Source organism: Bombina bombina, chromosome 3 (assembly GCF_027579735.1).
Source record: "Bombina bombina isolate aBomBom1 chromosome 3, aBomBom1.pri, whole genome shotgun sequence".
NCBI lineage: Eukaryota > Metazoa > Chordata > Amphibia > Anura > Bombinatoridae > Bombina > Bombina bombina.
Window position 1 is genome coordinate 806,528,162 of NC_069501.1, and position 26,173 is coordinate 806,554,334.

A 26,173-nucleotide genomic window follows, 5' to 3' on the forward strand; every position below is an offset into this window, starting at 1 on the left:
AGAATCCATATTCTTGAAGCTGTAACCAGACCAAATGGAAGAGCAACAGACTGAAAGCGCTTGGCCAGAAAAGCAAACCTCAGTAACTGGTAATGTTCTCTGTGCATTGGAACATGAAGGTAAGCATCCTTTAAATCTATTGTGGACATAGTCCTGATAGTTTCCATTCTGAAAGATGGAGTCCTTACAAACTTGTTCAGAATTTTTAGATCCAGAACTGGTGTTCTTTGGAACAATGAAGATATTTGAATAAATTCCCACCCTCTGTCCCTGCAAAGGAACTGGAACAGGGGATGGGATTTGACATAATTCCATGGAACAATGGACGGAATAAAACTTCCTCTGGGAGGCCTTACTCTGAATCCAGTTCGATATCCCTGAGAAACATCATTCTGAACCCAGGGATCTGGGACAGACTGAAACTAAGTCTCCTGAAAGAGGCTTATAATCTGCCCGCCATCAGAATTTCTGGATTGGGGGCCGCACCTTAATGCGGTCTAAGAAGAAAGGACGTATTTCTTACCATGCTTAGACTTCTTCCAGTTAGCGTTAGGTCTCCAGAGGAACCTGGCTTTTTAACAGGAGAGTAATTTTTCTGTTCCTTATTCTGACAAATGGATTGAAAACGATTAGAAGCTTTGGATTTTCCTTTAGACTTTCTGTCTTGAGGAAGAAAAATAATAGAATATAAATCAGACCCAAATAACTTCTTTCACTGAAAGGAAAGACAATCTAGATTTATACACCATATCAGCAGACCAGGATTTAAGTCACAATACCCTCCTGGCAAGAATTGCTAAAGAAATGCTTTTGACAATAATCTTCATAATATCAAACACAGCATCACAAACAAAAGAATTGGCACTCTGAAGTAAACCCAATAGATTTGCATCAACCGAATCATCAGAAAACTGCTCTGAAAGACTAGAAAAGCCAGTAGATAGAAGCAGCAGCCATATCAGCAATAGAAATAGCTGGTCTGAGAATATAACCAGCATGTAAAAAGGCCCTTCTATTAAAGGATTCCAACTTTCTGTCTAAAGGGTTTTTAACTGAAGTACTGTCTTCTAATGGAATAGTAATACGTTTAGCCAGAGTGGAAATGGCCCCATCCACCTTGAGAACTGTTTCCCATAACTCTAGATTAGCAGTAGGTAAAGGATATACATTTTTTTTTGAGAAACAATTTTTTATCGAAGTTGTGAGTAGATAAAACTTACAGATTTCGTCCGTAAATAACAATTGCATCAAATCAAGTACAACAATGAAATAAACAGGCATTAACTAGGACACATTTAATGTAATAATATGGTGTGAAAGAAGGTTCGGACTAACTAGAATGGAACTTCCATGTTTATTATCTCCTGTGACTAATGTCCCCCACACTGATATAAGAGGTGCACTTTAGTCTAATGATGGTAAGATGTGGGGAGTTGGCTTTTGTGTCGGCCACTCTTGGACCAAGGTGCGTAGGGGTGGGGGAGTCAGCGGCAAGAGCCGCTCAGTAAAGAGGGGAGAGATTGGGGGGCGGGCCTTATTAAGGGAGCTATAAGGAATAAAGAAGTGTCAGGAGATTTTAAGAGTTTAAATTAGTGTCCTAAATTGTTTTAACAAATTAGCTAAGTGGTATTTGAGTGATTTATTGAGCTTGTGGGGTGAATAAGCTGTAGAGTCTTACCGTTAGGGTGCGGAGTTGATAGAAGTGGGTAAGATTAAAATGAAAGCAGATATTCTAATTCAAAGAGATGGGGGAAAAGTGTGTGTGGGGGGGGGGTGAGGCTTATAAATTAATATGGAGTTGTAGGTAAGGAATATGGAGGGAGTATGTTAGCTATAAGGAGGTGGCGGGAAATCTATAAAGATCTGTATCCTCTTCTAGTGGTACTGATTGTATTTGATATAAGACCAGCCTTAAAAGGTATGGAGTTCTCCTACTGGTTTCCCCATCACACACAACCAGATAGTTATGGAAAACATGATGTCATGTAGAATAACCTAGTTGTGCCCCACACTACAAATTTCAGGACTGAGGTGATTAACCTACTTCACGAGAAGACTTCTTGCTGGTGAATCGGTGTCGGAGCCCCGTATACTTCATGGCAACTTCACAGAAATAACAAAAGTCCCAAAGGATGACCCGCAACAACACAAAGCGGGCTTAGTGGTAAATATATTGAAACATGAATTGAACGACGTAGAAAGGAAGGTTATTAATAAGGAATTGTCTTTTTGCCCTCAACCTAAATGTGATTTTTTTTCCAGCTACAGAAAGACTTACATTCGCTATTTCGTAATGTTAAGCTGAAAATACATTTTGGCAATTTACATTTACCACAGAGGGTTAAGCCGAGCATAGAGAATAATGTGAATACTCAGTAAGAAATTGATGCGTTATCATTGAACAAGCTTGGCCTTAGAGTTAAAAGTAACTTTAATCCTAGCATAAGTAACAACAGCATTGAAACTTTTATGCAATTGGTTCTGAAAGATGTAGATGCTTTAAAACGAAAAGATAGAATAGTCAATAGGGGTAAGAGTTTTGCACAGAGTAACTTTACTAGATTGGAAGATAAAGCCCTGCTGGACTTAAAAGCTAATAAACAAATTATATGTAAGCCGGCTGATAAGGGCGGAGCAGCAGTTATCTTAGATAAAAGTTACTATGTGCAAGAAATAAAAACCCAATTACAAGACAGGGAGGTTTATAAACCTTTGGATAGGGATCCTTCTTTTGAGGTAAAAAAAAAAAACTTGAAAAATGTATTTCAAAGGCAATGTGTAAAAGTTCCTAGTTCAAAGTACATTTTCTATACCAGTCTTTTACACATTGCCTAAAATACATAATGATGATAAAATTCCTCCAGGTCGCCCTATTGTGGCAAGCACTAATTTTATCCTTACGAATGTATCCATTTACCTTGATAAATTGTTTAGACCTCTTGCCACTGAATCAATGTCATATATCAAAGATACTGGAGACTTTTTGGTAAAGCTTGAGGATTTGGTTATGCAAAATAACAAATTAATTTTATACACATTGGATGTGAATAGCATATATACGTCCATCACCCATAACAGTGGATTGGGTGCTATGAGACAGGCTTTCAAATCCAATGGTATATTGTCGAATGCTCAGTGTGAATTTGCAATAGGATTATTACAACTTATCCTCTATTGTAAATATTTTCTTTTTCAAGATCAATTCTATATTCAATGTCAAGGTACAGCTATGGGGTCGAATGTCGCCCCCACAAATGTCAATATATTTATGAATGTATACGAGGAGAAATTTGTGTACACTAATAAGATGTTCCAACAATATGGTTTATGTTGGTTTAGATATATAGATGATATTTTTGGCATATGGGAGGGCGACATCGACTTGCTTAGTTTTGTGGCTGATCTTAATGTCTCTATGAGACATATTAAATACAAACTCACGTATAGTGAGGAATCAGTGGCTTTTTTGGATACTATTATTATTAAAAATGGAAGGGATTTAAAAATAGTTCTCTACAGGAAGGATAGTGATAAAATTAGCCTATTAAGGTATGAAAGTGCACATCCTCCCGCATTGATTAAGAGTTTACCAAGGAGCCAATTACTTAGAGTGAAAAAAATTGTATCTGATGAAACAATAGGAAGGGTTAGATTACAAGAGATGGGTGATTGTTTTTTGGAGAGAGGTTTCCCTCTCAACAACAAATTAGAGAAGTTAGTGCGATCCCTAGGCAGTCTATCCTTAGGGAGATGAGGAAGGATAGAGGTAAAAAAACATAATTTATGCTTACCTGATAAATTCCTTTCTTCTGTTGTGTGATCAGTCCACGGGTCATCATTACTTCTGGGATATTATCTGCTCCCCTACAGGAAGTGCAAGAGGATTCACCCAGCAGAGTTGCTATATAGCTCCTCCCCTCTACGTCACCTCCAGTCATTCGACCAAAGACCAACGAGAAAGGAGAAACCAAGGGTGTAGTGGTGACTGAATTATAATTTAAAAAATATGTACCTGCCTTAAAAAACAGGGCGGGCCGTGGACTGATCACACAACAGAAGAAAGGAATTTATCAGGTAAGCATAAATTATGTTTTCTTCTGTTATGTGTGATCAGTCCACGGGTCATCATTACTTCTGGGATACCAATACCAAAGCAAAAGTACACGGATGACGGGAGGGATAGGCAGGCTCATTATACAGAAGGAACCACTGCCTGAAGAACCTTTCTCCCAAAAATAGCCTCCGAAGAAGCAAAAGTGTCAAATTTGTAAAATTTGGAAAAAGTATGAAGCGAAGACCAAGTTGCAGCCTTGCAAATCTGTTCAACAGAGGCCTCATTCTTAAAGGCCCAAGTGGAAGCCACAGCTCTAGTGGAATGAGCTGTAATTCTTTCAGGAGGCTGCTGTCCAGCAGTCTCATAGGCTAAACGTATTATGCTACGAAGCCAAAAGGAGAGAGAGGTAGCAGAAGCTTTCTGACCTCTCCTCTGTCCAGAATAAACGACAAACAGGGAAGAAGTTTGGCGAAAATCTTTAGTTGCCTGCAAGTAGAACTTGAGGGCACGAACTACATCCAGATTGTGTAGAAGACGTTCCTTCTTTGAAGAAGGATTTGGACACAAGGATGGAACAACAATCTCTTGATTGATATTCCTGTTAGTGACTACCTTAGGTAAGAACCCAGGTTTAGTACGCAGAACTACCTTGTCTGAGTGAAAGATCAGATAAGGAGAATCACAATGTAGGGCTGATAACTCAGAGACTCTTCGAGCCGAGGAAATAGCCATTAAAAATAGAACTTTCCAAGATAACAATTTTATATCAATGGAATGAAGGGGTTCAAACGGAACACCCTGTAAAATGTTAAGAACTAAGTTTAAACTCCATGGCGGAGCAACAGTTTTAAACACAGGCTTGATCCTAGCTAAAGCCTGACAAAAGGCCTGGATGTCTGAATTTTCTGACAGACGCCTGTGTAACAAGATGGACAGAGCTGAGATCTGTCCCTTTAATGAGCTAGCCGATAAACCCTTTTCTAAACCTTCTTGTAGAAAAGACAATATCCTAGGAATCCTAACCTTACTCCAGGAGTAATCTTTGGATTCACACCAGTATAGGTATTTACGCCATATTTTATGGTAAATCTTTCTGGTAACAGGCTTCCTAGCCTGTATCAGGGTATCAATAACCGACTCAGAAAAACCACGTTTTGATAAAATCAAGCGTTCAATTTCCAAGCAGTCAGCTTCAGAGAAGTTAGACTTTGATGTTTGAATGGACCCTGAATCAGAAGGTCCTGTCTTAGAGGTAGAGACCAAGGCGGACAGGATGACATGTCCACTAGATCTGCATACCAAGTCCTGCGCGGCCATGCAGGCGCTATTAGAATCACTGATGCTCTCTCCTGTTTGATTTTGGCAATCAATCGAGGAAGCAGTGGGAAGGGTGGAAACACATAAGCCATCCTGAAGTTCCAAGGTGCTGTCAAAGCATCTATCAGAACCGCTCCCGGATCCCTGGATCTGGATCCGTAGCGAGGAAGTTTGGCGTTCTGGCGAGACGCCATGAGATCTATCTCTGGTTTGCCCCAACGTCGAAGTATTTGGGCAAAGACCTCCGGATGAAGTTCCCACTCCCCTGGATGAAGAGTCTGGCGACTCAAGAAATCCGCCTCCCAGTTCTCCACTCCCGGGATGTGGATTGCTGACAGGTGGCAAGAGTGAGACTCTGCCCAGCGAATTATCTTTGATACTTCTATCATTGCTAGGGAGCTTCTTGTCCCTCCTTGATGGTTGATGTAAGCTACAGTCGTGATGTTGTCCGACTGAAACCTGATGAACCCCCGAGTCTTTAACTGGGGCCAAGCTAGAAGGGCATTGAGAACTGCTCTCAATTCCAGAATGTTTATTGGCAGGAGACTTTCCTCCTGACTCCATTGTCCCTGAGCCTTCAGAGAATTCCAGACAGCGCCCCAACCTAGAAGGCTGGCGTCTGTTGTTACAATTGTCCAGTCCGGCCTGCTGAACGGCATCCCCCTGGACAGATGTGGCCGAGAAAGCCACCATAGAAGAGAGTTTCTGGTCTCTTGATCCAGATTCAGAGTGGGGGACAAATCTGAGTAATCCCCATTCCACTGACTCAGCATGCACAATTGCAGCGGTCTGAGATGTAGGCGTGCAAAGGGAACTATGTCCATTGCTGCTACCATTAAGCCGATCACCTCCATGCATTGAGCTACTGACGGGAGTTGAATGGAATGAAGGACACGGCATGCATTTAGAAGCTTTGTTAATCTGTCTTCTGTCAGATAAATCTTCATTGCTACAGAATCTATAAGAGTCCCCAAGAATGGAACTCTTGTGAGAGGAAAGAGAGAACTCTTCTTTTCGTTCACTTTCCATCCATGCGACCTTAGAAATGCCAGAACTAACTCTGTATGAGACTTGGCAGTTTGAAAGCTTGAAGCTTGTATCAGAATGTCGTCTAGGTACGGAGCTACCGAAATTCCACGCGGTCTTAGTACCGCCAGAAGGGCACCCAGAACCTTTGTAAAGATTCTTGGAGCCGTAGCCAATCCGAATGGAAGGGCTACAAACTGGTAATGCCTGTTTAAGAAGGCAAACCTTAGATACCGGTAATGATCTTTGTGAATCGGTATGTGAAGTTAAGCATCCTTTAAATCCACTGTGGTCATGTACTGACCCTCTTGGATCATGGGTAAGATTGTCCGAATAGTTTCCATTTTGAACGATGGAACTCTTAGGAATTTGTTTAGGATCTTTAAATCCAAGATTGGCCTGAAAGTTCCCTCTTTTTTGGGAACCACAAACAGGTTTGAGTAAAACCCTTGTCCTTGTTCCGACCGCGGAACCGGATGGATCACTCCCATTAATAACAGATCTTGTACACAGCGTAGAAACGCGTCCTTTATTTGGTTTGTTGACAACCTTGACAGATGAAATCTCCCTCTTGGGGGAGAGAATTTGAAGTCTAGAAGGTATCCCTGAGATATGATCTCTAGCGCCCAGGGATCCTGGACATCTCTTGCCCAAGCCTGGGCGAAGAGAGAAAGTCTGCCCCCCACTAGATCCGGTCCCGGATCGGGGGCCCTCGGTTCATGCTGTCTTTGGGGCAGCAGCAGGTTTACTGGCCTGCTTGCCCTTGTTCCAGGACTGGTTAGGCTTCCAGCCTTGTCTGTAACGAGCAACAGCTCCTCCCTGTTTTGGTGCAGTGGAAGTTGGCGCTGCTCCTGCTTTGAAATTCCGAAAGGGACGAAAATTAGACTGTCTAGCCTTAGCTTTGGCTTTGTCTTGAGGTAGAGCGTGGCCCTTACCTCCTGTAATGTCAGCAATAATTTCTTTCAAACCGGGCCCAAATAAAGTTTGCCCCTTGAAGGGTATATTAAGTAATTTGGACTTAGAAGTTACATCAGCCGACCAGGATTTTAGCCACAGCGCCCTACGTGCCTGAATGGCGAATCCTGAATTCTTAGCCGTAAGTTTGGTTAAATGTACTACGGCCTCCGAAATAAATGAATTAGCTAGTTTAAGGACTCTAAGCCTGTCCGTAATGTCGTCCAGCGTAGCTGAACTAAGGTTCTCTTCCAGAGACTCAATCCAAAATGCTGCCGCAGCCGTGATCGGCGCGATGCATGCAAGGGGTTGTAATATAAAACCTTGTTGAACAAACATTTTCTTAAGGTAACCCTCTAATTTTTTATCCATAGGATCTGAAAAAGCACAGCTATCCTCCACCGGGATAGTGGTACGCTTAGCTAAAGTAGAAACTGCTCCCTCCACCTTAGGGACCGTTTGCCATAAGTCCCGTGTGGTGGCGTCTATTGGAAACATCTTTCTAAATATTGGAGGGGGTGAGAACGGCACACCGGGTCTATCCCACTCCTTAGTAACAATTTCAGTTAATCTCTTAGGTATAGGAAAAACGTCAGTACTCGCCGGTACCGCAAAGTATTTATCCAACCTACACATTTTCTCTGGTATTGCAACAGTGTTACAATCGTTGAGAGCTGCTAAGACCTCCCCTAGTAAAACACGGAGGTTTTCCAATTTAAATTTAAAATTTGAAATATCTGAATCCAATCTGTTTGGATCAGAACCGTCACCTACAGAATGAAGCTCTCCGTCCTCATGCTCTGCAAGCTGTGACGCAGTATCAGACATGGCCCTAGAATTATCAGCGCACTCTGTTCTCACCCCAGAGTGATCACGCTTGCCTCTTAGTTCTGGTAATTTAGCCAAAACTTCAGTCATAACAGTAGCCATATCTTGTAATGTTATCTGTAATGGCTGCCCAGATGTACTAGGCGCCATAATATCACGCACCTCCCGGGCGGGAGATGCAGGTACTGACACGTGAGGCGAGTTAGTCGGCATAACTCTCCCCTCGCTGTTTGGTGAAATTTGTTCAATTTGTACAGATTGGCTTTTATTTAAAGTAGCATCAATACAGTTAGTACATAAATTTCTATTGGGCTCCACCTTGGCATTGGAACAAATGACACAGGTATCTTCCTCTGAATCAGACATGTTTAACACACTAGCAATAAACATGCAACTCGGTTGCAATTTTATTTAATAAAAACGTACTGTGCCTCAAGAAGCACTAAACGATTAAATGACAGTTGAAATAATGAACTGAAAAACAGTTATAGCATCACTCTTAACAAACAACACACTTTTTAGCAAAGGTTTGTTCCCATTAGTAAAATAACACTAATTAAATTTTAAACATAAAAATTACAGAGCAACGTTTTAAATCACAGTCACTATATAAGTCTCACAGCTCTGCTGAGAGAATCTACCTCCCTTCAAAGAAGTTTGAAGACCCCTGAGTTCTGTTAGAGATGAACCGGATCATGCAGAAAAACTGACTGGGAATTTTTGATGCGTAGCAAAGAGCGCCAAAAACGGCCCCTCCCTCTCACACACAGCAGTGAGAGAGAAACGAAACTGTCATAATTAACACAAGCAAACTGCCAAGTGGAAAAATAATGCCCAAATATTTATTCACTCAGTACCTCATTAATGCAAACGATTCTACATTCCAGCAAAAACGTTTAACATGAAAAATACCTATTAAAAGGTTTAATGTACTTTTACAGAGTAATTCCGGTGTAATACCATCTCCAGAATACTAAAGTGTAAAGCATACATACATGTTCATTATAACGGTATGGCAGGATTTTTTCATCAATTCCATTCAGAAAATAAAAACTGCTACATACCTCAATGCAGATTCAACTGCCCGCTGTCCCCTGATCTGAAGTTTTTACCTCCCTCAGACGGCCGAGAAACAGCAATATGATGTTAACTACTCCGGTTAAAATCATAAGAAAAACTCTGGTAGATTCTTCTTCAAACTCTGCCAGAGAGGTAATAACACGCTCCGGTGCTATTATAAAATAACAAACTTTTGATTGAAGTTCTAAAAACTAAGTATAATCACCATAGTCCTCTCACACCTCCTATCTAGTCTTTGGGTGCAAGAGAATGACTGGGGGTGACGTAGAGGGGAGGAGCTATATAGCAACTCTGCTGGGTGAATCCTCTTGCACTTCCTGTAGGGGAGCAGATAATATCCCAGAAGTAATGATGACCCGTGGACTGATCACACATAACAGAAGAAAATAAGATTAGTTTTTGTCTCCCAGTATAATCCTCTTAGTAATGAAGTCCTTAGGATTATTAGAAAGCATTGGCCTATAGTGAAGGATTTAAATCCTCATATTAAAGAGTTTGAGGAATCACCTATGCCTGCCTATAAAAGATGTAGGAATTTAAAAGATACATTAGTAAGAGCTGATATAGGACCCGAAAAGGGAATGACACAGATCTATATCTCTACTCCCAAATTTGGATGTTTCAGTTGTTGCGATTGCAATAGTGTTATAAAAGGAGATCACTTTATACATCCAATGACTGTAAAAAAGTTTAAGATCCCTGGTTTTTATACCTGTAATTCAGACTTTGCGATATACCTTATTAAGTGTCCATGCTTTACAATATATATTGGTGAATCTATACGTAGGATTAGAGACAGGATAAATGAGCACAAATCAAATATTTGATGTAATAATAGGGATGCTCCTGTGTCTAATCATTTTTTTACAGACAGGCCATACCATCTCTCAACTTACCAGGTTATTGAACAGGTCAAGAGACCAAGGAGGGGAGGTGATAGACAGAGAATCCTAAAATCTAGGGAAACTTTTTGGATTTATACCCTTCAGTCTCTCTTCCTCTTGGGGATGAATAGGGAGATTGACTGGAATGTTACTTTGTAAATATTATAGGACTATGAATTGTATGAACTCTACTAAGGTGGTTATTCTTGCTAAAAATCACTACTTGCTATTTATGAAATATGAAATATATTGGATGTAATTATGCTAAATTGTATTTGGTTTTTAATGTATGCTATTTTTCAGCTTAGAATGTGTTAATGAGATAAATATTTTTGTGACCACTAGATGGGGTAGTGTAATTTCCTGTGAACTAAGGGAAACACAGAATCAATATCACCTGTATAGGTAACAGGTCCCTCCCCATTGTGGGGGTATATAAAGTGGTTAATGATATTTGTATGTATAACATGATTAAGGTCAGTTGGTGACTGAAACGTTGGTCCATGTGATGTCTCACTAATAAAGGATATTGATAATATACCTAGTGGTGCTGCTGTCTTTCACACATAACGTCACTCAATAGCCTGTTGTGTAGTTGTTGAGTGTAACATATCTATGAGGTTCAAAAATACTGTAAGTTATAACTAATCACAGGGATTGTTATTAAACATTCAATGACCCTATATATAAGGTAGTTTATCAGAGAGGCTAAAAATTAAGACTCCCATAACCAATAGCTTTGTTAAACCATATTAGAGCTCAGGGGTATTACAATGGATTATAGCAAGAGGCCAAAATGTATACAGCTCGCAAAGATAAGTTCCTCTTATATGGGTAAAAATAATCTATAGCCTAGATGCCATTTTACCCTGATGATCAATATACTAGCTATATATATATATATATATATATATATATATATATATATATATATATATATATATATATATATATATATATAGCTATTTTTTTTACCTCTAACCAATAGTGCAGCCTGTTATCCTTTCCAACCTATTGGACTCTTTTTGCTCTTTTTACCAGCGTTGGGAAATCTCTGTTTTGAAAGGATACGCTGGATCAGTCATGTCTCTGAGGTGTAAGTGTTGCTGACAGCGTGCATTGAGCTGAATAGCAGGTGTGCACAGCGTCTTGGATCCACAAGGAAAGTAAAGTTTTAGTTACCTGCTTCCCCTCCCTGCAGTGAGTAGGACAGGGTGGACACTTTCGTCTGAATTTACAAGGTATTGTCCGGTGTGGGGGAGAAATGTATAAAGCTTTGCGAAAGCAAGATACCTTCTATACAGCTTGTATTTGAAACTGATCTTTAATATTTGAAAACCTGCTATTTCTTATGCTCTGTTTTTTCACACTTGCCTTGTTGCTCTATTACAATATTGTTACCTACATTGAATATACTAAGATTTGATACTGATCAAGAGCTAGGAGTGAATTTACATGGACTTATACTTTCTTTACATCTAGTACATTTTCAGTGTACAATTGCACTTTTGCACACAAACATTCCTCAGAGATAGTCTGGAAATATAGACCGGTTTGCCTAACATGGTGTCCTATGGAGATATTGTATGAATGTTGATGCTGATATACTAGCTATACTCCTGTACCTTAACAAAGTGCATATGTATCAAAGGGTAACCACCAGCATAGATGGTAGTTGGTCTGCAAACAAAGGCTGTACCAAGCAGGCTAGCTATATTATATAAACCTATGATAGCACGTGTGTCTAAGGCAGAGTTTAGTTAGCATTAATACCAATATACATGACAGCAACATGACAGCAATAATAGATCCAGCATGAACTAGAGCTACAGTCTACATGTTCCTAAACATATGCCCTCTACAGAAGGGATATTGCAAGCAACGTATATGACATAGGTGCTGTCCCAGTGGCTCATATCTGCTGTGAATGGTAACAGCATGATTAAACTATTTATAAAGTGCCCTTTGCGTTATGACAACATACTGGAAAGTATAAGAAGTAAAGTGCGGAGTTTTCTAAGGGCACAAATCTTGATGCATACAGTGATTTCGAAAATAGGGTAACACTTAAGAAACTCTTAGCCATGGGCTTAATGAAAGTATAACAAGGAAAAAAACATAATTTATGCTTACCTGATAAATTTATTTCTCTTGTGGTGTATCCAGTCCACGGATTCATCCATTACTTGTGGGATATTCTCCTTCCCAACAGGAAGCTGCAAGAGGATCACCCACAGCAGAGCTGTCTATATAGCTCCTCCCCTAACTGCCACCTCCCAGTCATTCGACCGAAGACAAGCAAGAGAAAGGAGAAACTATAGGGTGCAGTGGTGACTGTAGTTTAAAAATTAAAAAACACCTGCCTTAAAATGACAGGGCGGGCCGTGGACTAGATACACCACAAGAGAAATACATTTATCAGGTAAGCATACATTTTGTTTTCTCTTGTAAGGTGTATCCAGTCCACGGATTCATCCATTACTTGTGGGATACCAATACCAAAGCTATAGGACACGGGTGAAGGGAGGGACAAGGCAGGCGCTTAAACGGAAGGCACCACTGCCTGTAAGACCTTTCTCCCAAAAATAGCCTCCGAAGAAGCAAAAGTATCAAATTTGTAGAATTTAGAAAAAGTATGAAGCGAAGACCAAGTCGCTGCCTTACAAATCTGTTCAACAGAAGCCTCATTTTTAAAGGCCCATGTGGAAGCCACCGCTCTAGTGGAATGAGCTGTAATTCTTACAGGAGGCTGCTGGCCAAAAATAAAGAGAAGTTGCTGAAGCCTTTTGGCCTTTCCTCTGTCCAGAGTAGACAACAAACAATGCAGATGTTTGACGAAAAACTTTAGTAGCTTGTAAATAAAACTTTAAAGCACGAAACACGTCAAGATTGTGTAATAGACGTTCCTTCTTTGAAGAAGGATTAGGACACAGTGACGGAACAACAATCTCTTGATTGATATTCTTATTGGATACTACCTTAGGAAGAAACCCAGGTTTGGTACGCAAAACTACCTTATCTGCATGGAAGATCAGATAAGGGGAATCACACTGCAAGGCAGATAACTCTGAAACTCTTCGAGCCGAAGAGATAGCTACCAAGAACTGAACTTTCCAAGATAAAAGCTTGATATCTATGGAATGCAGAGGTTCAAACGGAACCCCTTGAAGAACTTTAAGAACTAAATTTAAACTCCATGGCGGAGCAACAGGTTTAAACACAGGCTTGATTCTAACTAAAGCCTGACAAAACGCTTGAACGTCTGGAACATCCGCCAGACGCTTGTGCAAAAGAATAGACAGAGCAGAAATCTGTCCCTTTAAGGAACTAGCTGACAATCCCTTCTCCAATCCTTCTTGGAAAAAAGACAATATCCTGGGAATCCTGACTTTACTCCATGAGTAACCCTTGGATTCACACCAATGAAGATATTTACACCATATCTTATGATAGATTTTCCTGGTGACAGGCTTTCAAGCCTGAATTAAGGTATCAATGACCGACTCGGAAAAACCACGTTTTGACAAAATCAAGCGTTCAATCTCCAAGCAGGCAGACAAATTAGATTTGGATGTTTGAAGGGACCTTGACCACATCTCTCTAGCTGCTTCCCTTGTCGAGAGCTGCAAGAGAAGGTGGCAGTTAGGGGAGGAGCTATATAGACAACTCTGCTGTGGGTGATCCTCTTGCAGCTTCCTGTTGGGAAGGAGAATATCCCACAAGTAATGGATGAATCCGTGGACTGGATACACCTTACAAGAGAAACATATTTAACAGACGTAAACAGTCACCATCAGTGTGGTGAGCACAAGGTCAGGGTTTCAAAGGTGGGTCCCCATCACGGGAAAAACAGTCTTAAGGAGGATCAACCTACCCCATAACGGCACCATAGCTTCTGCCACAAGTCCAACATGATGGGAAATAATAGTGTGCCTGTGTTAATATTAGGTAGGAGGTTTAGTGTCAGGAATAATCCCTCCATGATGCAAGTGTGCGTGCTATGCACAGAAAAGGGCGGGTGTGTTTCACTGTTCGAATCGGCTAGCTTAGGACAAACCGGGTAAACATAATCAGATGGTCCCTTCCCATCAGGGGAGTAGAAGTGTCTCTGCTGGAGCCCAACCTTCTTGATGTTATGGAGCGGAGCACATATGATTTCTGTATAGCTGTGAGGCTTGTAATGCTGCAAGAAGGCTTCCACTGCACTACATGGCAAGTTGAGGCCTCCAAATTCACCAGGTAGGCCGGCCGCATCCCCATCCAGAGCAGCCGAGGGCGATATCAATCCAGACATAACCGGTACAACTGTCAGAGCCTTCCTCGTTAGCTCCATCGCCATTATTGTCGATTGACTGACCTGGATGTCAGGGCACTTTGTGGGTTCCAGCTTGAGAGATTTTATTGTTAAGGGATGGGCTGTTGGGCACTTTAGGATCACTTTTGGTTCCGATGTAGAAGTTAGTGGCGTAGCTTTATCCCTAAGAACTCCAATCAGGTCGTTGAATCCGCTACACATCAGGCGGTCAAAAGCTTCTAGCTGGGCTAAAATGGCTTCTTGGAACTCCTCCATGATTCTTAGGGAATCCCCATAGCTAATGTTCGGTAGACTGTAATATAGAGATAGGGTGCCACGTGTGTGACAAGATGGCCGTTCCCTAGTAGCAGCTGCGGGTACTTTCATGGTGATAGCTGATGGTAATCTTCCATAGACAGACTGCAAGGTAGTTACGGTGTCACCTCAGAGCAAACTCCCTTATTTAGGAGCAAATTAAGCTGCACTGAGCGGTCAGAGATATATAATTAATCGGAACCGGTCCGGAGCTATTGTGAGATGTGACCACTCAGATGCAGAGCTTGCTCTGCCCCCCCCCCCCCCGCAAGATATATATTTAATAAATATTGAAGAAGGATTAAAAGACACACCTGGCTTAGACCATTCTCTAGCAATCATGTCAGAGACAGCATTAGGCACAGAGAAAACCTCAAGGAGATTAGCAACAGTCCTAAACACTGAATTTAAATGATTACAAGGTTTATAATCTAGCTTTAGTATCTTTAACCTGTAATTAAGACCTATTTTAAAAGAGAACAAATGTGTTCAACTTAAAACAAAAAAGAGGAAATATCAGGTTCAACTTCCGATGAGGAATCCTCATCCCCAGAGGAAACATTACCATCTGAAAATACGACAGTATCCCTGGGCTGATGTAAAATCTGAACTGACCTTTTACCCATTTTTGAAGGTGGGACAGCAGCCAACACCTCAGAGACTGCAGCCTCGATAAACGTTTTCACGGCAGGAGGCACTACTTCAGAATTAACCTGTACGAAACAAAGAGTAGGTGCATTAGTACCAAAAAAATGGTATTAGATAGGAACAATGCGCTAAGCCGAGCTGAAAAGGACAAGAACAAGAGAAAATAACATTACCTCCAAACGCGCGGCAAACAACCGACAGTATAAATGAGACTGAGTGCGCCAAAAATATGATGCGCGCATAGCTGAGCAAACATGCGCTAACCAGACGTGCGTATACCAAACATGGGGGAAAACTATAGGGACGTGCGCTAACCTGACAGGCAAACCTGGCACGCAAAAGAAACCTGCAGTTCCTAAGAGACTAAGGGATGTGCGTTAACCCGACCAGCGTTAACCCAAAATGGGCAATCATGACGAGTGAAAACAGGCCGATGTGCGAAGAACTAAGCGAGCCCCTCAAAAAAAAAAAAAAAAAAAAACGCTGTGTGCAAAAACAAGGGAATAGTAAAAGATCTGTCCAATGGCCATATATAATAACATATATAGATAAACTATTTTTAAAATAAAAAAATGCCCATAATATAGCTAAATGAGTGTCTACATGTTAAATAAAAATGTACTTTCCAATAGACACTCGTCCACTAGCAGTCAAGAAGCAGACAGCCAAACGAGTACTGAAACATATCAGCAGAGGTTATGGAATAGTAGTATAATGTATAAATGTGTAAAGTAATGTGTAATGTATAAAGGGAGGCAGAAGACACGTTCCTGTGACCGATTACATGGGGTTTATGAAAGATTTCCCATGCAGTGAAACAATAGAATCATAAACCATACCCCAAATACATTCCTCTGACAAGCACTGTACTCTGAGGTGAAACTGGGCCTCAACATAGACTAAAAACCCCTTTTTCTGGCAAAGTAAAGACTGAGGTAGGTGTGAGGTTGGAGGGGTTTTATAGAGCTCTTGGGACTTGGGAATCTTTGCCTCCTACTAGTGGTAGAGAAGAGTAAATCCCATGAGTAATGGATTATGGACACCACCTGTATGAAAAAAAACTAAATTATTGCTATTCCCTTGTAAGATAATTGGCATTTAATAACACTACATAACCTTTACAGATCTGATATATTAAGCATTTTTTTTCTCTTAATGACTAATTTGCAAACACTGAAGCTTTATATACAGAAAAGCATTAATGGTTGATGCTTGCGTCTAGTTAATTTACACCATGTGCCCACCACAAAGTGCACGTTAAACTTAACAAACAAGTGGTTACCATAAACATCCAGTGAGTTAATGAAAATAAATTGACTGCACAATAAAGATACATGGAAGCACTACAGGTGATCATGAAACCAACAAATTATAATGCACAGCATACGATAGACAGAAGAGAGTTAATTAGGGCAAAGCTTATATGCACAAAGCTTGAGTTAATATCATGGATAAAACCATTTGTTTCACCTGAAATATTGCCAACGTCTAACGTTCACATCCTCCGATGATGGGATATGGTCACCAACTCTGGTATAGCACAAAAATGAAATGTAGATGAAAGTAATGGTATGCAAAAGCTAGTGACACCCTCGCCTATTCAGATATGGTCAGCAAAAAAAAATAATATGTAAACATGTGCAGAATGAACACAAACATAAAATCAAAGTGATGTGGGAAGATGAAATAACATACGTCTGATAAATATAAAAATAATTCTATTTCAGTTTTGCATAGGAGCATTTTTGAAATACACATGTATTAGATAAAATGCTCTTTGCTTTGTATGCATGTGCGCACCTGGTCAGAGGGCCCATGGTGGCTTGTATTGCATTAGCAATTGCCAATGATACAAATGAAGTCATAATAAATGTCACTTCTGACTCTGAACAGGGATGATGCTTGAACGTGAACACGTAGCATAAGAAGATCCCGACCCCTGTGCAGAATAAAAGCTATCACTAAAACACTGACATCTTTTATTAGAACTATTTTTGCTAGTATATGTGTATTACAAAAAGGGTTTGATCCAAAACTGAAAGGCATTCATGCGCGATTCAATATTGACTGCAATGTCGCTTTAAATGAATGCAATATTCCATTATGTAATTCATGAAAAACAATCTTGAAACACTGCTGTATAGGACTTGCAAATGTGGTTTATATACATGTTTGTAGTATGTTATTATATGAAGAACAAATAATAAAAAAAATATTAAAATCATGTATTTGAGATAAACAACCGCCACATAATATCCAAGGTGTTTTTTTTTTTTTTTTTTTTTTTTTTAAAAGAGGTCCACACTGGATTACGTTTTTAATCTCATAGGATTGTTAACTCAATATACATAATATATACGCAATACAAAGATTTTAAATAAACAGTGATTAAGCATGATCTGACTGCTTATGCTTGAGAATGTGTCACAAACGTTCAAATCCTAAAACTGCCCCAGTACACAAATACTCAGCGAGTGTTTATTTTGAATGGTAGATGGAATGTTTGCCTTAGCATTTGATTAACCAATGGAATGTTTCTGTAGAAGGGACTTAACGTTTAAAGGGAAATTAAACCCAAAATTTTTCTTTCATGATTCAGACAGAGAATACAATTTTAAACAAAATTCCTATTTACTTCTATTATCTAATTTGTTTCAATATTTAGATATCCTTTGTTAAAGAAATAGCAATGCACATGGGTGAGCCAATCACATGAGGCAAATAGGTGCAGCCACCAATCAGAATCTACTGAGCCTATCTAGATATGCTTTTCAAGAAGGAATATCAAGAGAATGAAGCAAATTAGATAACAGAAGTATATTAGTTGATGTTTAAAATAGTATTCTCTATCTGAATCATGAAAGAGAAAATTTGGGTTTAATGTCAATTTAAATATCACATTTGAATGTTGATTCTCATATGCATACAGTGATGACTAGGAGAATCAACAATAAATTGTTAACTAGTAAGCAAGTACACGCAAATGTGAGCTGGTATTACAAGTGAGGTGTAATGCAAATGCAATCTCACAGAAGCATTGCGTTCACGAGAGCGCACTTCCATAGGCTCTAATGGGAGCCTCACTCTCATGCTGTGAGACATGGCATGAGAACAAGCACAGCAAAGGAGGTAAGTCATGCAGCGATAGGTAAAAAATATATAAATATATATGCTTATATACATATATATTTATGTGTTAATATGTGTATATACACACATTTACACATACATATATATGTATATATTCAAAAACATCCGATTTTTTAAGAGGTATATAGATGACCTGTTTCTCATTTGGTCTGGTACTTTGGAGGGCCTGGAGACTTGGTTCCAACAATTGAATGAGGCTAATGTAGCTCTGAAGTTCAAAATGGTGCATAGTAGAACACAAATCGATTTCCTGGATGTTAGGTTATATAAAGGGAATGGGAAAATCCAGTCGACACTGTACAGAAAGGAAACTGACAGAAATTCCCTATTACATTACACCAGTTGCCATCCTCCGGCATTGAAGAGAGCATTGCCGAAATCGCAATTGCTGAGAGTGAGTAGGAACAACTCGGAAATTGGTAACAGAGACTTACAACTGAAAGAGATGGTACAGCGGTTTAGAACAAGGAGTTATCCTTATAAATTGTTGAAAGAATAATGTGACAATATTTGTCAAATTCCAGATAGAGATCCTAAGATTGAGGATGGAAGAATGACATTTGTGACTACCTTTACAGGGGATAAGGGTCCCTTAATGGATATCTTAAACAAGCATTGGAAGATCATCAATACTGATAAATCCTTACCTCTGTATAACTCACAACCACCCAGGGTGGGTTACAGAAGGTCGAAGTCCTTGCGGGACTTACTGATTAACACTGACCCTGTACAAAGCTACAAAACATCTACATGGTTGGACATAAAAAAACCAGGTGTATTTCGATGTCTTGGTTGCACTACCTGTGGAGGATTGATAACTGGATCATGCTTCACTCATCCACACAAACGCAAAATGTACAAACACAGATTCCGCCTGACGTGTACCACTACACATATAGTGTACCTCTTACACTGTATTTGTGGATTATATTATGTAGGGAAGACCACAGATGACCTACGTACACGTATGGCAAATCATCGATCTGCTATTAAGACAGCGATTAAGAAAGGGGCATCGGAACAACCAGTAGCCAGACATTTTTTGGAAATGAAGCATAATGTTATGGATCTCAAATACACGATCATTGACCATGTACCGCCATTATCAAGAGGAGGAGATAGGAACCGTATGCTGTTACAAAGGGAAGCCAAATGGACATTTGAGTTGAATACTCTGGTTCCCTATGGACTCAATACCCAGTTGGACTGGCATGTGTTCTTATGAGTCTCTGCTGAAAATGGATGCCTCTGTTGAGAGTCCTGAATCATTCTAATTATTTTTAGTATAGGGTTTATTTTGAATTCACTTATTCTATTTTGGTATGGCATATAGTTAATTAATAGAGTTAATTCTAAATTATTGCAGCAACCTATAATAGTTTGGATAGACACAACTGTTTGACCCCTATGCTTTATACCTATATGGTAATACTTGGGCCGTTTGTTATCTAGTAGTGCCGATTATTAAATTTGGCCTTTGTTAGTATGTTGTGATATTGATTATTGTACTTGCATATATAGATTGTCTATTGTAGCAATGCCTTTGGTTGCTGTATGCTATAACCAATATGTTTGTAGTTCTTATGTTGCCCTCCACATATGCCGCATTGAATGTGCTGCATTGTTGATATAGGTTGCTATGGTAACCGTTGGGACATGTGTGGTACGGCACTAGGAACTACATAACATTATTAGATGCCATTTTTCTATAGTCCTATATTATATCAGGATGCGTATTGCCTATGTTAGTTTTTGTTTTTTTGTGTATTGATTATTTGTCTAAATGTGTTCATTTTATTATAGTCCCTGTTACGTTGCCACGGCCGATGACGTCACTCGCAGGGGAGACGCATCTAACGTGGAGAGCGTAGTTCATTGTTTGGTGGTGGATATAACACAGCGTGGTGGTAAGTTTGCATAACCTTGTAAGTCTGAGGACGGGTTTTTTGTAGCCCGAAAACGTTCACTTAATAAAGGTGACATATGGATATAAGACCTTTGGAGTGCTGCTTGTTTTGATGGTATGTATATATTCATATATATTTACTGGGAACAAACAGTTCCCATAGACCGCAATGTAAAGGCACTTTTCAGTGCCTTTGTTTTTTCTAACAACCCCCTCCCGACAACTTTATCCCCAAAAACTGCTTAAATTGCAGTTTAAAAAAAATAAAATAAAATAAAAATAGCTACATTTTTTGTTTTTTAAAAAGGGACCTTGCATGTTATTTGGGGGGCAATTGGGAGACATTTAAAAAATTAACCATAGGTTAACTGCTAAAGCGAGGTTGCGGTAGCAATAAACAGCCACTTGTAATGGCTGGTTATTTACAGTGCACCCGTAAACTAATTTGCCAGTTTGCGGGTGCGCGATAAATTAGCACTCCACTTGTAATCTAGCACAAAACGTTTCATTATTGCAAGTGAAACATTATTGCAATATACATTCATGATTTATTTTGCTGCCTTTTGCTGTAAAATATTTTTTTTTTTTTAAAAAGTGCTTTCTACCAGAGAGCAGGGACGTATTATGGCCTAGGCCAACAAGGCCGGTGACTAGGGCAGCAGATTTGGGAGGGGCAGCACATCTGTCCTATCCTTTCTCTAAAAGCCAGCACACTGTACAGTCTCTTACCCTAATTGCCCCTAAAGGACATCAACTTTTATAAGGTAAAACGTGAAACGTACCATTATAGTTGTTTTACACCGGGGGGATTAGAGGTTCCAATTATTCCCTAATGTTTTAAGAAGCAACACTCTGAAATAAACATCTTGTGTGAAAACACCATCTTGTGGATATTTAAAAGCAAACTGCAATCAAAGCTGCCATATATTCACAGAGTTATAACATTAACTTTCAAGCTGTTATATATACGCTACATATGAAATAGAGGATACCTTATCCAGACCTTTTTCTTTTTATCTGGACATTTATTTTTAAGCTTCTGGACATAGTCCATTTTTTATATCCATATTTTTTTAGATATTTTTATACCACCGGTGGTTCCCTGCATTACACATGGTATGAATGGTAGAGTGTGATTGTATTTCCGCAGTTATATGATATTCCATTAATAGCGATAGAATTGCATAAGGAATTATATATTTTCCTAAATAAATTTTTACATTCATTCTGGTTGATGCGGTTGCTTTTTTAGCGCACTTTTGTTATTACCGGGTATATGCATTTTTCCCTGGAAAGTTGTAGAGGCTTTCCTCTTTTAAGTTGCTTAAGCATCAGGGGGTTTGATAGGCTAGATATTGTGTTTTACATTATCTGAATGTGAGAAATGAAAGAAAGATCTGAGTCAAGTGTGACCCCAAGACATCAGGCATGCGGGGTAGGGGTAATGATGGAGTTGTCGACAGTTATAGAGAGATTGGGGATGGAGATTTTGGAAGAAGGGGGGAAAATAAGGAGCTCAGTTTTGGAGAGATTTAGCTTGAGGTAGTGAGAGGACATCCAGGAAGAGATGTGAGAAAGACAGTAAGTGATACGGGTTAGCAAGGAGGAGATAGCTCTGGTCTATTTTTGGACTATTCTAAGGTCTGGAATTCTAGGGCGCGATCCGATATAGATCGCAGTTTGCGGCGCAAGCGAGGGAACCGGCGTCGCCCGCAGTTTCAGCTCGCAACTCGAGCTATCCCATATAAGTCGCCGTCAGATGCTAACGTGCCGTAAGTCTGACAAACCAGCGATGTCCAGAAATCTGCGCAAGTACAAATTTCTGGCGTCGCCAGTGACTTGCGGCACGTTAGAAACTGCCGGCGCCTATAAAACCTGACTAAAGTCTAAAACACCCGCACTGTCTAACACGCCTCCCTAACATAGCCTGACAAGTCTAACACGCCTCCCTAACATAGCCCGACAAGTCTAACCCTCTATCCGCTATCCCCCCTCACTAGCCTAACAATAAAAAAGCTATTAACCCCTAAACCGCCGCTCCCGTACCCCGCCGCAACCTAATAAAGTTATTAACCCCTAAACCGCCGCTCCCGTACCCCGCCGCCAGCTATATTATATCTATAACCCCCTAAAGTGAGCCCCTAACACCGCCGCCATCTATATTAAAATTATTAACCCCTAATGTAAGCCCCTTACACCGCCGCCATCTCTATTAAAATGATTAACCCCTAATTTAATCTACCTACCCCGCCGCCAGCTATATTATCTATATTAACCCTAAGTATATTATAGTTAATATAGGTATTACATTATATATATTAACTATATTAACCCTAATTATATTAGGGTTAATATAGTTAATATAGTTACTATAGTATTTATATTAACTATATTAACTCTATCTAACCCTAACTAAATTTATATTAAATTAATCTAATTCATTTATAAACTAAAATATTCCTATTTAAATCTAAATACTTACCTATAAAATAAACCCTAAGATAGCTACAATATAATTAATAATTACATTGTAGCAATGTTAGGGTTAATATTTATTTTACAGGTAAATTGTTAATTATTTTAACTAGGTATAATAGCTATTAAATAGTTATTAACTATTTAATATCTACCTAGTTAAAATAATTACCCAATTACCTGTAAAATAAATCCTAACCTAAGTTACAAATACACCTACACTATCAATAAATTTAATAAACTACAAACATCTATCTAAAAATACAATTAAATTAACTAAACTACAAAAAAAAACAAACACTAAATTACAAAAAATAAAAAAAGATTACAAGATTTTTAAGCTAATTACACCTATTCTAAGCCCCCTAATAAAATAATAAACCCCCAAAATAAAAAAAATTCCCTGCCCTATTCTAAATTAAACAAATTTCAAAGCTCTTTACCTTACCAGCCCTTAAAAGGGCCTTTTGTGGGGCATGCCCCAAAGAATTCAGCTCTTTTGCATACAAATACAATACCCCACCCCATTACAACCCACCACCCACATACCCCTATTCTAAAACCACCCAAACCCCCCTTAAAAAAGCCTAACACTACCCCCCTGAAGATCTCCCTACCTTGTCTTCACCACACCGGGCCGAACTCCTGATCCGATCCGGGCGATGTCTTCCTCCAAGCGGCAAAGAAGAATTCTTCCTCCGGCGACGTCTTCCTCCAAGCGGCAAAGAAGAATTCTTCCTCCGGCGACGTCTTCCTCCAAGCGGCAAAGAAGAATTCTTCCTCCGGCGACGTCTTCCTCCAAGCGGCAAAGAAGAATTCTTCCTCCGGCGATGTCTTCCTCCAAGCGGCAAAGAAGAATTCTTCCTCCGGCGACGTCTTCCTCCAAGCGGCAGCAAAGTCTTCATTCTTCCGGCGGCATCTTCAATCTTCTTTCTTCGCTCCGCCGCCGCGGAGCATCCATCCCGGCCGACTGCTGAACTACGAATGAGGTACCTTTAAATGACGTCATCCAAGATGGCGTCCGCCGAATTCCGATTGGCTGATAGGATTCTATCAGCCAATCGGAATTAAGTTAGAAAAATCTGATTGGCTGATTGAATCAGCCAATCAGATTCAAGTTCAATCCGATTGGCTGATCCAATCAGCCAATCAGATTGAGCTCGCATTCTATTGGCTGTTCCGATCAGCCAATAGAATGCGAGCTCAATCTGATTGGCTGTTCTTTTGTATGCAAAAGAGCTGAATTCTTTGGGGCATGCCCCACAAAAGGCCCTTTTAAGGGCTGGTAAGGTAAAGAGCTTTGAAATTTGTTTAATTTAGAATAGGGCAGGGAATTTTTTTTATTTTGGGGGTTTATTATTTTATTAGGGGGCTTAGAATAGGTGTAATTAGCTTAAAAATCTTGTAATCTTTTTTTTATTTTTTGTAATTTAGTGTTTTTTTTTTTTTTGTAGTTTAGTTAATTTAATTGTATTTTTAGATAGATGTTTGTAGTTTATTAAATTTATTGATAGTGTAGGTGTATTTGTAACTTAGGTTAGGATTTATTTTACAGGTAATTGGGTAATTATTTTAACTAGGTAGATATTAAATAGTTAATAACTATTTAATAGCTATTATACCTAGTTAAAATAATTAACAATTTACCTGTAAAATAAATATTAACCCTAACATAGCTACAATGTAATTATTAATTATATTGTAGCTATCTTAGGGTTTATTTTATAGGTAAGTATTTAGATTTAAATAGGAATATTTTAGTTTATAAATGAATTAGATTAATTTAATATAAATTTAGTTAGGGGTGTTAGGGTTAGATAGAGTTAATATAGTTAATATAAATACTATAGTAACTATATTAACCCTAATATAATTAGGGTTAATATAGTTAATATATATAATGTAATACCTATATTAACTATAATATACTTAGGGTTAATATAGATAATATAGCTGGCGGCGGGGTAGGTAGATTAAATAAGTGATTAATCATTTTAATAGAGATGGCGGCGGTGTAAGTGGCTTACATTAGGGGTTAATAATATTAATATAGCTGGCGGCGGTATAGGGGGATTAGATTAGGGGTTAATAATTTTTATATAGGTGGCGGCGGTGTAAGGGGTCAGATTAGGGGATAGATAAGGTAGATGACAGCGGTGTAAGGGGTTCTAATTAGGGGATAGATAAGGTAGATGGCGGCGGTTTTAGGGGCTCACAGTAGGGGGTTAGTTTATGTAGATGGCGGCGGGGTCCGGGAGCGGCGGTTTAGGGGTTAATAACTTTATTAGGGATTTCGGGGGGGGGGGGGATCGCGGTTGACAGGTAGATAGACATTGCGCATGCGTTAGGTGTTAGGTTTATTTTAGAAGATCGCGGTTGACAGGTAGATAGACATTGTGCATGCGTTAGGTGTTAGGTTTATTTTAGCAGCCAGTTTAGGAAGTTACGGGGCTCCAATAGTCAGCGTAAGGCTTCTTACGGCTGCTTTTTGTGGCGAGGTGAAAATGGAGTAAGTTTTCTCCATTTTCGCCACGTAAGTCCTTACGCTGCATATTGGATACCAAACTGTGCGGGTTTGGTATACCTGCCTATAGCCCAAAAAACTACGGGCGACAACAGAAATATACGCGCGTAACTTCTAGGTTACGCCATATATGTGATACCAAACCCGCGCAAATATTGGCGTCGCCGGCTTTTGCGGGCGACGATTTTTATCGGATGGACCCCCTAATGTGCGACAGCAAAAGCATTGAAACATATCTAAATCTAATAAATGAAAAAAAATAATTTATGTGCGACAGCAAGAAGCATTGAAACATATCTAAATCTAATAAATGAAAAAAAAAGACAACTTTATCAGGGTATGGAATGTGAAATTAAGTGAAAGAGTTAATACTTAAATATGCCAATGCTAGATTTGATATTCTAATCTTACAGTCAATACAGGTAGAGTAGCAGAAAGCAAATGTTTAATGTTTGTCAAACACTTAAAAATTCTTTAGACGAAACATGTCCAACACTCATTTTTTATGACTGTGCACATTGTACTCAGAGCATCAGTGTTCATCATTCTGTGCATTACTTTATGTAACCAGTATAACCTATACAGTCACCTCTGTCATTTGTAGACATGAAAGTTCTACACAAAAATGTATTTTAAATACAAAAATAAAAATAGTTATTTTTATGTACACACCATGCAGATTATTTTTTAGTTCCCATAACATTTTACAAATTCAGAT

At 39.3% G+C, this 26,173-nt stretch overlaps 1 protein-coding gene across 2 annotated transcripts in view; it reads right to left on the minus strand.

Annotated features, from left to right (window-relative positions):
• Nucleotides 1–26,173, minus strand: part of SLC9A7 (solute carrier family 9 member A7) — a 363,606-nt gene that overhangs the window by 55,529 nt on the left and 281,904 nt on the right. The window contains exon 13 of one of the 2 annotated variants that reach the window (XM_053707738.1): nucleotides 16,871–16,930. The exons of the other annotated variant lie outside the window; for it this stretch is intronic. Within the exon in view, the coding sequence (XP_053563713.1) occupies nucleotides 16,871–16,930 (60 nt within the window). The remainder of the gene's footprint in view (nucleotides 1–16,870; nucleotides 16,931–26,173) is intronic. 2 annotated transcript variants of the gene reach the window in all.